Here is a 16,949-nt window from a genome sequence, read left to right as displayed (position 1 = left end):
CAGGCATTGAACCTGGAAGTTAAAAACACAATCCCTTCATTTTCAGTTTTAATATTCAGCTCGTAAAATAGATGATTATGATTGGATTGAGATAGAAGTTGAAATAAACTTAAAAGGTCATCAAAAATCTATTTACAGGGGAACCTTGATTATCTGAACGAGATGGGTGGGCACTATTTCGTTTGGATAATTAATTAATCGGTGAATCGATTCAATGCCTTTCCTCTGTGGCTCGGAGTTTTCTATTAAGTCTGCTCCCTGTTCAGACTAGGCAGCAGCATAGCGTGCACGCGAGCCCTCCGTCCTCCCCTGCAACGCTGTCCAACACCGCCCCCGGCTGAAACCCTGTCCAACACCGGCCCCGCCTGCATAAACCCTGTCCAGCACCACACCCAGCTCGCCTCCAACACTGCCTCACCCCGCCTAAACTCTGTCCAACGAGCAATTGGACTGGACATCATCATCAAGACTACTACTGCTGCCGCTGCCTTTTGTGGTGGGGGGGGGTCTCAAAATAGCACGCGTGCGCACACCACGCGCATGCGCGCACGCACGCACGCACACACACACACACACACACACACACACGTTTTCCTGCAACTTTTTGACAGGTTCCACTTTTGCCCTTTACAGGACAATGTTAGAGAGATTATCTGGGTATGGGGCTTAGGGTATACCCTTGTGTAGAACCCCAGGGAAGGTGTGGGGAGAGAGAGGGCGGGAGGTCAGTCATTTAGAGACGGTGCCTGTGCTCCCACTCTTAATCACTGGAAACAAAAGACGCGATCAGTGTTGGACACACGTCTTTGATGTAATGTTTCTGTCAGGACCTTGAGATTTATTTCGGATAATCCGATTTTTGGATAGTTGGTATTCGGATAATCGAGATTCCTCTGTATTATCATAATGGAGAAATCTGACATCACTGAAATATGAAGTTAACTATTCAGAGCTGGTGAGGTTATTTAGCAATATTTGAAATGGGACTAGAGTTAGAAACTTAATTATCCAAGAGTTTTCATATTGCGACATGGTGTAAAAGTCAGTTCACTGGTTTCTTAGGGGGATACACTTTTTGGAAAGTACCTTAGCACTGCACCTCTGGAGAAGCATAGAGTCACTGACAGCAACTTCTGGGTTTCTGTGTTATTCTACACACATGAGGACTCTTGCAGTTTCACTGGAGAAAGAGCAGTAAGGCCTGACTGTTTCATTGTCATTACCACTGTAATGTCCAGATCAATGTAAAAATTCTGGGTGCAGAACTCTGCAATTTTATTAGTTTAAAGCTTAATAACAAATATTATATTTTCTACTGTCAACTTGAATTTAAAATGCATAATATTGCTATCAGGCAACCCAGATATTTTAATCTGATTTATTACAATAAATTAGGTACTTAAAACTGAAGTTTTTCTATGACCTATCAAGTATGAACATTAGATGGCATGAATTGGACTAAAATTAAAAAAAAACAAAACTATCAAGACGTGCACCTGTGTCTAAAATCTTGAATAACACATAAGAACATGTTTCATGTTATCACCTTTTTGAACTGTATTCGGAGTGTGTTGGATAAAGGAATGTCTTTGTGAAAGATTAACCATTATATATATTTTTGAATGAGAGGAGAAATAACAATTCAATTATCTAATATTCCAATACTTTATGACAGTAAAGCAAATTAAATAAAATTAAATTAAGAAGCAAATAACATTTTCATTTCTTTCCTGCCAGATACCATGTTCACAGCAAATTAGTGAGTTTCATGGCACCTATTGACCATAGTACAATGAACGATGATGCAAGGTAAGCAATAAATTATGGTCATCAAACGCGTCTCATGGCATAGTGATATTGACCTGTTCTTCAACCCATCACCCGCCCCTTCTCTTGTTATCAGATCACCATTTGTCACTGGCATCAAAGTGTATCCATGCCAAATCTACTGAAGTGATCTTGCTTCATCCACTTCTCTAATTATAATGCTACTAAAGAGAAATCATTGCAAATTTATGGTTGGCCTGAGGTACATCTCTTCACAGATTGACTGCCATCACTGGGTTTTAATCACTTTTGTGCTATCCTGCAGAGCAAACTGAGATATCATAGAAAATGTATGTTGGATTTGGAAAGCTATAAAAAGTCTGCTGTTCTCTATAATGGGTAAAAATGCTGGATTAATAGCTTTATATTGTAGCTTAACCTTTTGGGAGGAGGGTTTTATAAAGCTAGTCAGCTTTACATAAATTTGTCTGTATAAATGTGTACCTTTATGGGAAATATTTGTAGATTCTGTGGGGTTCAAATGTTTGGCACAAGAAGGTAGTTTAATAGGCACACTTCCCTTGTTATTTCTCCAACTTTGGAGGAACAGTCTCAATAGGTGAGTAACCTTTCTGCTCATTACTGTGAGAAATAATGAAATGTAAAAGAATTTCACTTTGAAACCCACATCTGGAAGGGCAATGATCGTGCTTTTGAGGGACCAAGTAATAGATCTGTTTATTTAGCTTGATTTTTTTTTACCTTTTTCTTTCTGCCTGCATTTTGTTTTCAATTTTTTTGCATTATTGGCCCTGTTTAGCTCCAGGAATGTGACATCAGCAAATAAATGCTGAATGTAGTCCGCTAATAATGACCAATAGTGAGAACAGAGTTTTACTTTCCTGTGATACATATCTCCAGAGATAAAGGACAGCACTGGAAAGATTGGAAATGAAAAAAAATGGACTCCTAAAGAGCTGAAACATTTGTTTGCAAACTATAGTGAAACTTAGTTATTTTCTTGAAATTAGTCATTTTTAGTTGCCTATTTTTGCAAGTAGTTACGTTGCGATTTTGTTTTTAATAACCAGGTATAGCTGTGTACACTTACTTCAGAAATCCATTGTTCTCAACAAGGTGGTTTCAGAATAAATGGGAACCCTGGCATATAAATCAGCCAGTAATATATTCATAAAATATAGCTTTTGGCATTCATTTTAATTTGGTTTGATTAATGCTGACAAGTACAAGTAAAGGGTAGGTTCCACTAAAGCATAAGGTGAGACAAGTTTCTTGTTACTTACTCAACTCTTTCCAATTAATTATCATATTCTTCTAGTCCTCTGAGAAAATGTTAAAGCCAAAGTTTTGCATATAAAATTAACAGCCAGTGACCCTGCACACTGCGAATGTTTGGAGAAACCATTAGCCTGTGCAGCTTATAAAGGTTGTAGCAAACCATTTGGAATCTAATACTGAAGAGGCAGCCAGGCTTATGAATTGGCTATTCTGAGGTAACAATTTGCATTCCTTTCAACAGTAAGGAATTGGGTGCCAATTAAATCGTTTAGAAGTTTTCACAGCTATATAGTGTAAGAACTTTTTTTTTGATTTGGAACGTGCTTGGGGTAAAACATTTTTAATGAATTTATTCTCTGTGTTAATGGAAATGTTCTTTATTTGGTTGAGTGGCATCAGCTTTTGCCAGCAGCACCTGGCAGAGTGTATCAGAATATTGCAATGTCTGTCTTTAGTTTTTTTGAACGGAGGGGATTGAAGTGATATTTTCAATTAAACCGTGGCTCGATGGATAATTGTGGAGCAGTAGTAATTCTTCCGTAGATTGAAATGTTTTTATCTTCCAAGTTCTGGAAGATATGCATGCATTTATGGATGATGGTTGAGATAAAGCAGGGAGTGTTGTTTTAAAATGCTGATGTAGAGTTACCTATTTCAATTGCATAACAACAAAGAATTGTAATGGAAGCCACTTTTGGACTATTTTAAATCAGCAAGCTGTTTTTGCAAACATGATATACTTAGACAGTTTTCCATCTGTACCCATTAACCTACCAGTTCTACTTTACAGTAGGATGTACATTTTTAAATGAGCTGTAAGGTGTTTTGAGGTGAAACATTGATTCTCCTGCTCCTCGGATGCTGCCTGACCTGCTGTGCTTTTTCAGCACCACACTCATTTCAGAGAATGGCAGAGAGCCAGTCACAATGCTGTAGATCTGGAATTACATGTGTTTTTTAAAAGGCAAAAAATGACCATTTTACTGTCACTGAGACGAGCTTTTAATTCCAGAAATTATTTATTGAATGTGAATTCTATTTGCCGCCATAGTGGGATCTGAACCCATGACAAGCCTGGGTTTATGGGTTCCTCGTCCATTGACATTATCATTGTCATCACTTCCATGACACATGCTGCTGGTGATAAGTGCACTAATTTGCTGTAGTATCTGCAGTATACATTTGCATCAAGATTATGTATTGAAAGATGCATAGTCATGTGATGGAATTTTTAAGGAATGTTATCAAACCAGATTGATTTATAACCGCTATAGGTAAATCTAAGCTGCCACCTCTATTTTAGTATTTTGTTTTATCACTTGTTTCTTTAATTCTATTAGCTTCTCTGTATGTAAACATATGTCTTCCTCCCAGGAGATTGTTCTCCTGTTATCATAATTCAAATGCCAAACCAGACCAACGTGGAAAATTATGATATTACAACCACAATTGATACGTCTATGACTAGGAATAAACACATCACAACTTAAAAAGGACCTTTTAATTCTCTCTGTCCCACTTTCTTACTGACAAAAACATGACAAAAGTAGAATTTACTTTGCTGTAGTGTTCTAACATGTCAATCAAGCTCATTTGCTTTATTCACAGGAATCCAGCGAGTTTAGCTCACAATCTTTGGGTTTGGAAACAAAAGCTCAATCATTTTAGCTGTTAGTTCATCTATTTTCTTATGCTTGAAACTATTTGTTCCAGATCCCTTGAATAAACAGGGTATTCCTGATCCTTGGTGTCAAAGCATTCATGTCTTGAGATGATCTTTTGAAAAGGATTAAAGAAGACTTTTATTTTGTATTTTCCTTCTGATCACTTTGTCTAATTTTATTTTCGTTGCTTCTTTTCCCCCCTCTTAGTTTTAAAGTCCAAGATATGAGCTGAATAAAATTTGTAATTCTTTATAATCTAATGTGTCATAGAGTTATACAGCAGGGAAACACCCTTCAGTCCACCTCATCCATGCCAATCAAATTTCTCAAACTAAACTCGTCCCACTTGCCTGTGTTTGGCACATATCCCTCTAAACATTTCCTATTCATGTACCTATCCAAATGTCTGTTAAATATTGTAATTATATCTGCATCTACCACTTCCTCTGGCAGTTCATTCTACTTTTGAACCACCCTCTGTGTGAAAAAGTTGCCCCTCAGGTCCTTTCTAAATCTTTCTTCTCTCAGCTTAAAAATATGCTCTCTAGTTTTGATAAATCACTATAAGGCCCCCCTCAACCTCCTGCGCTGCAGCGAAAAAAGGTCCAACCTATCCTGAAACTCAGACTTTCCAGTCCTGGCAGTATTCTGGTAAGTCTTTTCTGAATTCTCTCCAATTAAATGTACTCTAAAAATGACCTCACCAATGTCCTGTACAACCTCAACATGACGTCCCAACTTCTGTACTCAGTGGTTTGAGCAATGAAGGCAAGACTGCATTAAGGCAAGACACCTTCTTAATCACCATGTCCACTTGTGTTGCAATTTTCAAAGAACTATGTACCTGAACCCCCAGGTGTCTCTGTTTGACAACACTACCCAGGACCCTATCATTAACTATATAAATCCTATCTTTGTTTGTTTTACCAAAATGCAAGACCTTGTATTTATTCCAAATTAAACTTCATCTGCTAGTCCTCAGCTCATTGGCTCACTTGATCAAGATCCCTTTATAATCTTTGACAACCTTCTTCACTCTTGTCATCTGCAAACTTACTAACCATGCCTCCTTATTAACTATTCTTATCCAAATCATTTATGCTGTTTAATTTTTGGAATGACCAATACAGTTGCTGTATCTCTCTAACCTATTACATTTGCAAGATACGGAGCACAAAGATCAGTATACACTGGTCTTGTTTGTATGCCTTGGCTTATCGCTGACCTAGGGATTGACTATGTGATTTGGTGACTGCTGTGCTTGAATGCAATGTCATGTAGCTTTAGGTACATCTTGGTACCTTTTGACAATTTAGACTTTAAGAAAAATACATCCGAATACCACTGCTGGAACCAACTGCTTAACTGGGAACTACACAAGTTCTCACTCTAATGATTCAACTCAGATTCCTAAGCTGTGACCTATTTGATGAAATAGGCAATTGCACCTGCTATCTTCCTTGACATGAGACTTGCTGAAAGAAGGAGAAACAGTCTTTATATATCTGCAATCTGTGGGCAGTCCCATGATTTCTTTCCATTCAATTCAATATTGCAAAACAGTATGATTTAAATCATTTGTTCCTCATCTTTTGTATGCAAGTATGAAACCTTATTAGAATAATAAAGGAAAATAGATGGTGCAGTGGGTTAGGAGATTGACATTTTGATCTGGTTTGAATGTATCCAAATTGAATTGAAAGAGTCTTCCCTTTATTGGATTAAAGTTGCGAGGGCTAAGATTTAAAGTCAGTTTCAGAGGCTAAAAGACCAACCGCAATTTTAATTTAGTAATTAGTGAAATTTCATTCTGATTTCTTCCATAACTTTTGAGTAGTGGAAACTGCCTTAACCCCATTTTTAAAAAATTCATATCATTATTCATTTGTTCTTTCTTGAACAAATATGTTATTGAAAGTTTCACTTATTACAAAAAGTGCATGTTGGTAAATAGCAAAAATGATCATTTTGTATTGTTGATTTTAATAGTTCAACTGTCAGCTGCCTTCCTTGTACCTCTATGATCAATCTGGCAAGTAGCAGTAGACAGGGCAAGTAAGCAACACACATTGCTGTTGTAAAAACTGATTAAATCTTAAGTTATTTTACCTTTTAACAGTGTCATTAAGGAGCCTCATTACTCTTTTATTAGAGCATTGTAACTCACTCTATTCTTATCAGATTATGAAATGAACATAACTCATACTACATATTAGATCTCTTGTAAAGGGATTACAGCCTTGCATTAACTTAGATTGACACGGTTTATAATTTGCTTGTTGATACACATGCAGCGATGTCATGCATTTGACCTGCAGCAGCATGGAGGAAAGGGACACCCATACATCATCATTAAAGATGGCATCCGCTAAAGAATCAGAGCCACAGGGTCTTCCTGTAGTAATTGTTATGAAGGACAAAGAAGGCACTTTCAAGTGCAAACTGAAGTCTTGTTTAAACGTGAATGCTTGAACATTATGGCAGCATTGGAAATTGCCAGTGGATTCAGTAGAAACATTTGAATCTTACAATTAGGGCTTTGCTTACATCAAAACTATTCAGCGAGTTTTAATGCTCTGGCATTTTGATTTGAAAGAAGTTTGCACTTTCAGAAGATTGAGCTTTTATTTCAGTTCCATTACACATTAAAAAGTCCTTAAATAACAGTTTTTCTAATGCTGGACCAGAATTTCTTTGACTCAAATGCATTTTTTACGATTACTAGACATTCCTTATTTTCACATTTTCATTTAGCAAATAGGGTTCAAATAATGACCAAATCTTCCTGTCAGCAGTTGAGACTTATAAAGTTTTTGGGAAGAAACAGTAAGTCTGAGGGTTGAAAACATTTTAGAATTTGGCAAACGAGGAATATTAAAAACTGGAAGAGAAGATAAAACATGAAAGTAAACAGTAAGAAACATAAACATGAACTGCAAAAGCTTCTATAGATATGTAAAAAAAGGGAAAGGATTAGCACATTCAAATGTTTGCCAATGACAAGCAGAGACAGGATAAATTACAATGAGGGAAATGGAAGAGAAACTAAACAAACTTTTTTGTCTGTCTTTATGGAAAAAGATTCATAAAATGTCCTTCCAGGACTAGGAGGGATCCAAGGAACTAGCAAGAATGATGAACTAAAAGAAATAAGTATTAGAAAAAAAAGTAGCATTAGAGAAAATAATGACTGAAAGTTGGTAAATCTCCTTGACCTGATGACCAGAGCTTTGAAAGTGGTACTTCTGCTCATTAGTGTTTAGAAGAATATGGTGATTGTATTGAAGCATGTAAATTTCTGGGGAGGTTTGGTAAAAGTACCTGCTGACAAACACCTTCCTTGTGAGAATGTCTACGACTGGGGGGACAGTTTCTGAAAAAGGTTCTCGTATTTGAGAAAAATGATGTTTTTTTTCTGAGAATCATCTAATCTTCTAAATTCTCTACTCCATAAAGCAGTAGAGATGAGGTCATTCATTATATTTAAGACTGATCTGGCCGATTTCAACGAAGATAATGTGGGGGGAACAGGGAAGAATATGAAGTTGAGGGCACCATCAGATTATCTCCAATTTTGTTGAATGGCAGAGCAGGCTCAAGAGGCCAAATGACCCATGCTTTCTATTTCTTATGTTGTCTTCAGAGATGGATGGGCTCAATGGATCAGTTGGTCTTTCACCTGCCATTAGTTTCATGTTAGTAAATGTTGAGAAAGAGGATATGTTCAATGATAATACTGTGGAAAAATGTTGGCTAAAATTGTCCCTTAGTGTAACGAATGGATGTGCAAGGTGTATACTTAAATCAGATTTGCAGTCAGATTTTGTGGTTGGTCATATGAACTGTATCCATGCAAAATAAATGTGGTGGTTCAAAAAATAGTTTTTGCAATAAATGAAAGATAAATCCATTAACAATTTGAATCCTTCATTTGTACTCTCAGGATTTGTCACAAAGCAACCTTAAGATTTAGCATTAGAATCTGCTAAAGGCAAGGAACACTGAAGAAAAGCTGGCACAGAGTTTTTAAAGTAAATTGTAAAACTAGTTGAGATTTCATCTGCTGAGAGCTGTAGTTTTCAGCATCAAGTTGACCAATCTTTAAAATGACCTGCATTTCAATTGGATAATCATTAATTATAGCTAATTTGATTAATATTTCCTTGAAGATTCCTCTGCACTTGAAGATTGTTTAAGAACAAAATTTGTTTAAACCAGAAAGAATTCTGCTTCAATCAGTGAGTGCTGTTCAGGTAGTGTTAGTAGGTCCATTGGTGCTGGAGCTTTATTCGAGTCAGAACTCCGGTATTCCTATTATTTATATATTATTGATATATATTAAAATAGAAAAATTGCAATGTGATCACTCAACTAAGTGGAAAAACTTTGCCAACTGTTTAGCTCAAGGCTTAATCATCATCAATAATTTAGTACATTCCCTAGGACTGTACTTGTACTAATCTGAATCTTGTTTTTGATTCAATGCACAGTGGTCACAACCAGAGGGAAATGACCATTCTGATTTAATGAACATTTCAGCAATTCCAAAGCCATTTGCAGTACATGGAAAGTCAGAATGATCTGTGCAAATTACATTTCTTCTCGAGTTGTTGACAATATTGACAAGGGACTTTTAATACTTACTGAAAACTGGCTTCATGTGGCATTGGTTGCCCTTGCCCTTGCCCTTGCCCTCGTTTCACAGTCAGAACAAACTGTGTTGGATGCAAACTGTGGAAGGTTAAGCTGCCCGGCTGACTCCTCGCATTCCTGAAAAGAAAACCCTCTTGAGTTCAGGGTAAAACTAATTTGTTCTTTTCAAAGAATAATTGAAGAAACATCACAAAACTGTATTTTCAAAGGAAGCTGTTGTATTTCCAAGATGTCAGTGACAACCATGTGAGGTGTGACTTGATCGTACCTGCTAGAACACGAGAGCAACATAATCTGGAAATTCCTTCAACAATAACCCTTGGCCAAAGTTCCTTTCTTTCAGAAAAGTATTCTTATGAAATTTGTTTTCTATTTTCCTGAAGAATGCATGTGCATTTTGGGGATATTTGGATGGATAAGTGTACTTGTATATTATGGATTGTGCAGTTATTGCATCATTAGTCAATAAGTTTTGTTTTCTAAATAAACCAATAATAGTACCTCTTAAGAGACCTGGTTGATAGATCTTTATGTTTAAAGCCTGATATAGATATTTAATTGATCATCTTGGTTACTGAAAACAGTATTTTTACTTTCTGTTTTGACCTGTGGAATATTGGGACGAGAGTAACAGTGCAATCCTCCAGCCTTAGTCATAGCACAGGTCAAAGTCATATATGACTTGGAGCTGATTATGCCATAATGTTACTTGTCACATCTTCTCTCTGGTAAAGTATGAGTAGCAGCTGCTGCTATTGAAGTAACCTTGGTGAACTGCTGCAGTGTACATCGTACTTAAACCAGGCATTGAAAGTGAAAGCCTTCAAAAATAGATGTGTTGAGTTGTAATGTTAGATATGTTGTGAATTTGGAGAGACCAGGTTTCTCCAATTCATAGACCAAAAATAGCTCTTTACCCATATCAAAGTTAAAGGCTGGTGAAATGTTTTACAAAAACATAATTCTGAGATTGACTAGCTGCTTACTGCTATTACTTATAGTTGCCATTCCACCCAAGCATTTCTAAGTGTTGATGGTATATTTTTCATTCACAGTTGGTTGTCTATTCCAAATTCTCTCAATGTGTATTATAATATATTTCTCTGCCTTCTACCTGCAGTTCCATGTGTTCAACTTTACAAGCATGTTTTACACATTCAACTGCTGAAAATAATCTATTCCTGTCACTCGGTTCAATTCCTTTGAAACTGGTGCTGAAAACTGCATTCAATGGCTTATTTTGTAGTCTTCCAAAAGATTTTATATGTTTCTCAATTATTGGTCTTCAATGTTCCAAACTTCATACCAAATCACACTATACTTTTACATTTATCCACTTCCAGTACTGCTTGTAATGACTTATGAACCTGATTCCTAAAATCCAAACGATTAACAACCATCATCAACACAACTCACCATTTCCACATTCAAAGTATATTTCTCTTCACCAAATGTATTGCCTCAAGTTTACTGACGTTGAAATTCCTTTCCCACTTCTCGACCATTTCACCACCATATCAATAGGCCCTAACACTCTTTATGTTGTTATTTTAATATCATCTGAAAATTTAGACAACATTGTAAATATTCAATATATGCTTAATTTATTATACTTAAGTCGTTAGCTGCAGTGAACTGTAGTGTCTTAGATCAGATACTTGAGGGCGCACCTATCCACTTCTTTAAGAAACTGCCCATAACTTGTCCTTTTTGCTTCCTTCCCTCTTAAAGTTCTGATTCCAATTTGTTTCCTACTGTATAATTTCGTACATTTAGCTTTTCATATGGCCTCTTCTGTGATATCCCCAAAGACTTATGAAGCCCATGTGCAACCTTTCCACTGCATTTTCCTCATATACGTTCTGAAAGAACTCAGAGGTTGAACTTGAATTATTTCACAATTTTAGTAAATCTGTCGGTGACCCTCGATCACACAATTTATAATATTTTGTTACAAATAAAATGGCTTTTTTTTAGAAAATGAAAGCAATCAACTTGTTGCAATGATGCCCTTCAGTATGTGTTGAAGTGTATAGGGCTGTAAGATTTTATAATGTAGACATTTGAAATGGCTGGTATTTAAATTTGAGTGTCTCTTGAGAAAAAGATCCTCTCAACTGTCTATTTCTTTGATTTTTTTCTGATGCTGCAGAACAATATAATTGTTTGGTATTACAAATAGCATACAAAACTACTTAACACATGGAGCATTAGTAGCTGAGCACAGATAAACCGTAGCTGTTCTGTTGCTCTCTGCAGTCCAGAGGCATTCCTGTCTCAGCTATAATGAAAACATACTTGGGTGTATTATTTCAGACAAGGCAGTTAAAGTTTATTTCGGTAAACTAGATTTCAGTACTTAGGGAAGATCTTGATTAAAGGTTATTAAATAATTACAGTATGGTATTTTATAGTTCCTAAAGTGAGTAGAATTTTATGCAACCACACATGCTAAAATCGATCAAGTAATATCCCTTTCCCAGTTTGCATGGATTGGTTGGATCTGGCTTTGAACCCCATGATGGTCATGGAAGTGTGCAGGAGGTAATTTAACCCCGTTTGACTCCAGTAACGAGGCTGGGGGAAAGGGGATCCTAGCTCCTTTTAAGATATAATTCGAGGGGTTCACTCTGAAATGACAGATCCATCCATAACAACGTTTGGAACTGAGGTGAGTCTCCAGATACATCAAGCAAACGTCAGCTCTTGTCTTTCTACTTGACAATAGGAAATCTGTCAACTTGGTTGGACAGTCTTTTTCTTGAACATAAATATCCCCCAATTCCCTTATAAATGAAATATGATCCAACTGGAGATAAAATCATTCTGTCATTACAGCTGACCTCATTACAAGCCAGGAATCAAGTTTGCGGCCTAGTTTTTTGAGGAACTTGGTGCTACACAAGGCTGTACAATTTTCAGTTAAGTTGTCAGATTAGTTTACCATATTCGCTTCAGTTAACTTGTTTCAGTTAAGTAAAAAATGCTGTCTTCCCTCTGAAGCAGTTTTGATACATAAATGATAGTTATCCATTGAAACTGATGTATAGGTGAATCTTGGAGTACACTAAGCAGAGATCAGTTGTTGTCTTGCACCAGTGCACTGATCTATGCGATGCTTTGGTGAAATTCTGATCAGTAATATAAACATCCTTACTGTCGTATATAAACATTTGCTTAATTTAAAGTTCATATTTTCCCAAGTAATGAAAGCCCTGTTTGTGTTATTAAGAATCTTGAGTGAAATGTTCCTGGACAGCCTGGATTGAATTCCCGTTGCAATTAATAAGTCTGCAGCTCAAAACAGGCTTTATAGTTCTATATAATTGACATTAATTTGGCTGTTTTGTTTGGACACCGTAACAGTAGATAGTTTGTAAAACTGAAGTATCAAACTGATGCAACAGGAGATATTGTTCAGAATTTAAGATGTACTGACTCCAAATAAAACTGAAGGAAATGATTACATATTAAGGATTTAATCGAACCTGCACCAAGCAATTAGTCTTAAATAGTAATTACTGTTGAAAACTTAGATTGACTTGTATAAGGTGTGCAAAATGTTTTTGATTCAGTCTAGAAGGTTCTTTCATAATATATAGGTTAGATTATATACAGTAACCTTTGCTAATCTGGAAATCTGTTACTTGGTAACACCCATTGTGCAGAATTCTTAAGGTGACCACATATTTGCTGATGATCCTTTATATTTTGAGAGTAGGGATATATAAGATGCAGTATTTGAATAGGTAAAGCAGATTTTTAATATTCTTTAGAATGTTTTATCACTGGTTGAGGTAAATATAAATATCCATGGTGTTTTAGGTTCACACATATTGGACTTCCTTGTGTGATTCGATAATCCTGACCTGATTTGGTCCCTCGCATTCCAGACTGGGCAGTTCTGAGTGTACTTTGAATACTGTGATATAATTATAGCTTTAACAACATGTTGTTTAAAAGTCAAACAAACTCAATATAATTTTAGGCTTGTGTCGTACTAATTATAAGTTAGCTGTTTTATGAGGAGTGGGACACCACATTGTGTAGCACGTATATTATTCTGCTGAAATGGAGCTGCGTGGAACATAATGTCACATTTTTTTAATTTTATACTCAATAGGTATGATTCCAAGCTCAGAATTAATTCTGTGCAAACTTTTGTTGCTGCTCATCAGTTGGATGTTACTGATTTTCTTTTAATTCTTATTTTGTGATATTTACCTGTTAGACGGATCATCTCAAATCTTTGGTCAACACAGGGTACTCATCATTTCTGATGATGGGTCAGCATTGATTGCACACATTAACAAATGTTTGACCTGCTGAGTATTTCTAGTATTTTCTGTTTTTATTACCCAGTGGTTTAACGTTGTAATGTAGCTGAGCCACTCAGACCAGAATGGTCCGGGTGCAGTCCTGATCTATATTGAGGTAGTTGGTCACAGTCAGTGTTTGTACAGAATGTGAAATAATCCAGGCCTGTGGATACAAAGTGATGCTCCCACCTCTGCATTTCAACCTTAGCCCTAACTAAAATTAGAAAACCATGTACATTCATGGCTGGTTCATCTTGCACTGATCTTTATAGTAAATATGTTACTGATGATTCTGATGTCTATCATCAGGAAGAGGAGAAAATTGGCAAAAAGAAAAGAAATGTTGCAAAATATGTTTGTATGTAAAGTTGTTTGCCAAAATGAATAATTGATTTGCAGTGTTTGATTTCTGAGCATTACACATACAAGACATTAAATGCTTCTCTCATCTAGACCTAATTGCTGTTCATATTTTTGCAGTCTTAGGTGGTGTGTGTTCTATAGCTTATTATTAAAAGGTACAAAAGAGTGATCCAGGGAATATATAAATCCCAGCATTCCTTTTCTACAGAACAGATTGCTACCATTTGATTTTTTGAGTGCTTTGTTGCAAACTCTTCAGCTTAATTTTTTAAATATCATAATCAGCTTTCTGAAAAAATTAGTAGTTGTGGTTTCTATAAATAAAACACCATGTAAGTCAAAATGATAACTATGGAATTTTAATATCAGAATGTGATTTCAGCTTAGATAGCTTTGCAAAATTCTCTTCCTTCCAAGAAGCTGAAATCTGACTTGCTTTGAAAAAGCTTTCCCCTTTGCTCATGGTTATCTTGCCACAACTGAGCTGTGAGAGCTTGTGACCAATGGAAAGACACTATATGCTGCCCCTCATAGCTTGTAACTACTGCCAGGTCTGTTTCATGGTATACTGTTCTCACCTGTCTTAAACGATCATCAGCATCCATCCTAACTCCTCTGTAATATCCATCATCAATTATAGAACTAACCCAAAGTTGACCCCCCTTTCTCCTGCCTTCTACTATGCCCTCTAGACATCTCTGCATCTTTTGCAGCTTTAATCAAAGGGCCAATTACCTGACCCTTTATTTTCTGATTGTTATAACCTTCAATTCAGAAACTGGATAATAGTAGATTCTTTGGAATTTTTAGATGTGTATTCTCTTTACTACAGAAATTGCACCCTCATTACATTTTTTGTTATAAATAGATTTACTTTTTAAAAGTATTGTTTAGGAATATCATGATTCCTCTAATAATAATTGATAAATTGTGAAGCAGTACTAATGGATATGTCCAATCTTTTTCTATAATCACCTTAAGATTCTTTTTATGTGTCGCTCTGGAACTTCTGAAGATGTCCATTTGTCTGCTGGTTGATGTACCAGTGTACCATGGCACAGCAATTGCATGAGCCTGGCAATCAGCATGTGCTGAGTTTGGCTGTTAACCAAGCTATCTTCAGAAAAAGTCTGAGCATCAGTATGTGCACTATGCTGGAGGAATGAACTATCAACTTTGAGACATACAGGTTGTTCTGCTATAACACATGTTTTGTTAACACTAATTCGCTATGATGCAATTGCTGAATTGAGGACACTGTTTCTAAAGTGCGAATTTTAAAATCGTGTGTTGGCTTTTAAAACGTGATTACATCACCAATACTTTATGTGCTGTTTCTAAGGCACGACTTTTCTATAATGCAGGGTTACACAAGAATGCAACCATTGCGTTATAGAAGAACTACCTGCAGTTTCCTAAATATATGTTGTGCCTATTCATAGGTTAACTCCAGCATCTGGGGGGAGAAATTACAACTGAAGTTGAGTTTAGGATTTTAAAAATATCTTGTCTTAATCACCAAGATTCAGCGACCATATTGGTAGTCTGAGATAATTGCTTTTACCTCGTTCTGAGATAATTGTTTATGTTGAGCTTGAGCAAAGTGATTTTCTTCATTAATTTACCTAGATTATTGTTTTAATCTAATTTAGTTTAGTCGATGGTCTATTTATCATCTTAACAAAATCACATTTAGATTCATTTATCTTATGTTGGCAATAATTCTCAATTATTCTTAATTGTTTTGGTTTGAAGCTGTCATCCTGTGTGTGCTTCTTTTGTTTCGTCCACAAGGTATGTATGTGAATTGCACCTTTTGTCAGAATTTTAAAAATTTCTGTGGGAATAGAACATGGCTAAAGAGAAAAATGAGGAAGCTTGTTACCATAGCAAATTCCTTAAGTAGGTGACTTCCTGGATCTCAAAAATGGCACTTTTATAGGTACCTTTAAAGCAGGTGATTAGTTATGGTCTAACAAATGTGTGATGTAGAATTTCCTTGACTGTAATATTGAAGTTCCATTCCACTGTTGCAAATAATTGTGAATCAAGTCCCCCAGTCCATTATCTGGTAAAGGCAGATTATAATTTGTTGACCAGGAAAGTTTTGGGTTCAATTCACTGCTCTGCTAAGTTAGTAGTTCCCACCCATTGTAGTGTCAGTGATAGTCAGATTAGAAATTGTATCGTCTGGGTTTGAGAGGAAAACTCTAAGGTATTTCAGGGATAGCCAGTGTTTCTTAACAGGAAAATGCATTGGGAGCAGCATCAAGCTTTATTGTGATGCTTGTGAGAATTTGATGGGGGCCCAACAATGAATACTTAGCTTCAGATATAAATATTTAGCTTGCATTGGCTGTCCTTATTCCTCCTACCCATTGGTCACCTCACATTTCTCTCCTGAATTTCATCTGGTACATGCTCTTTCCACCAGCTTGTCTATTTGCTTTTGAAGTTTTTGATCAATTTTCCTCACTGTTCACTACATTTCTACCTTTTGTCATTTACAGGTTTTAATATTTATTCTGTGCATCCTAATCCAATTCATTAATGTATATCAAAAACAGTTATTGAGCCTTGTGGGACCCTGCTATGTATTTTCTAAGGCCATTAATCATATATTATTTTAAAATTGAAACCATGCTGCTCAGTATGCCTACTACAAAGCACACAAAGTAACAGTTTATTTCACATATTCCTTATCATAGTTTTAAGTGTTGGAGGACTTCAAATTTGATGCTTAGATTTGTCACGTACTTTGCAGTGTTGCATCCATCTGAATTAATGGCAAGGCCATTAAATACTGCCATCTGGTGGTTGTGATGTGCTCTTTTGTAATTCTAACAAATTATGTACATGACTAGTTAGTTTTAGACTTTGGTTG

The 16,949-nt window shown here is 36.1% G+C and overlaps 1 protein-coding gene across 1 annotated transcript in view; it reads left to right on the top strand.

The window, feature by feature from the left end:
* The window catches only part of aatf (apoptosis antagonizing transcription factor), a 115,294-nt gene that overhangs the window by 81,402 nt on the left and 16,943 nt on the right, over positions 1 to 16,949 (top strand). The window contains exon 11 of the mRNA XM_043718472.1: positions 1,738 to 1,809. Coding sequence (XP_043574407.1) covers positions 1,738 to 1,809 — 72 coding nt within the window. The remainder of the gene's footprint in view (positions 1 to 1,737; positions 1,810 to 16,949) is intronic.

Source organism: Chiloscyllium plagiosum, chromosome 28 (assembly GCF_004010195.1).
Source record: "Chiloscyllium plagiosum isolate BGI_BamShark_2017 chromosome 28, ASM401019v2, whole genome shotgun sequence".
Lineage (NCBI taxonomy): Eukaryota > Metazoa > Chordata > Chondrichthyes > Orectolobiformes > Hemiscylliidae > Chiloscyllium > Chiloscyllium plagiosum.
Note: the sequence above shows the minus strand (reverse complement) of the source record. Positions and strands in the feature narration are given on the sequence as shown.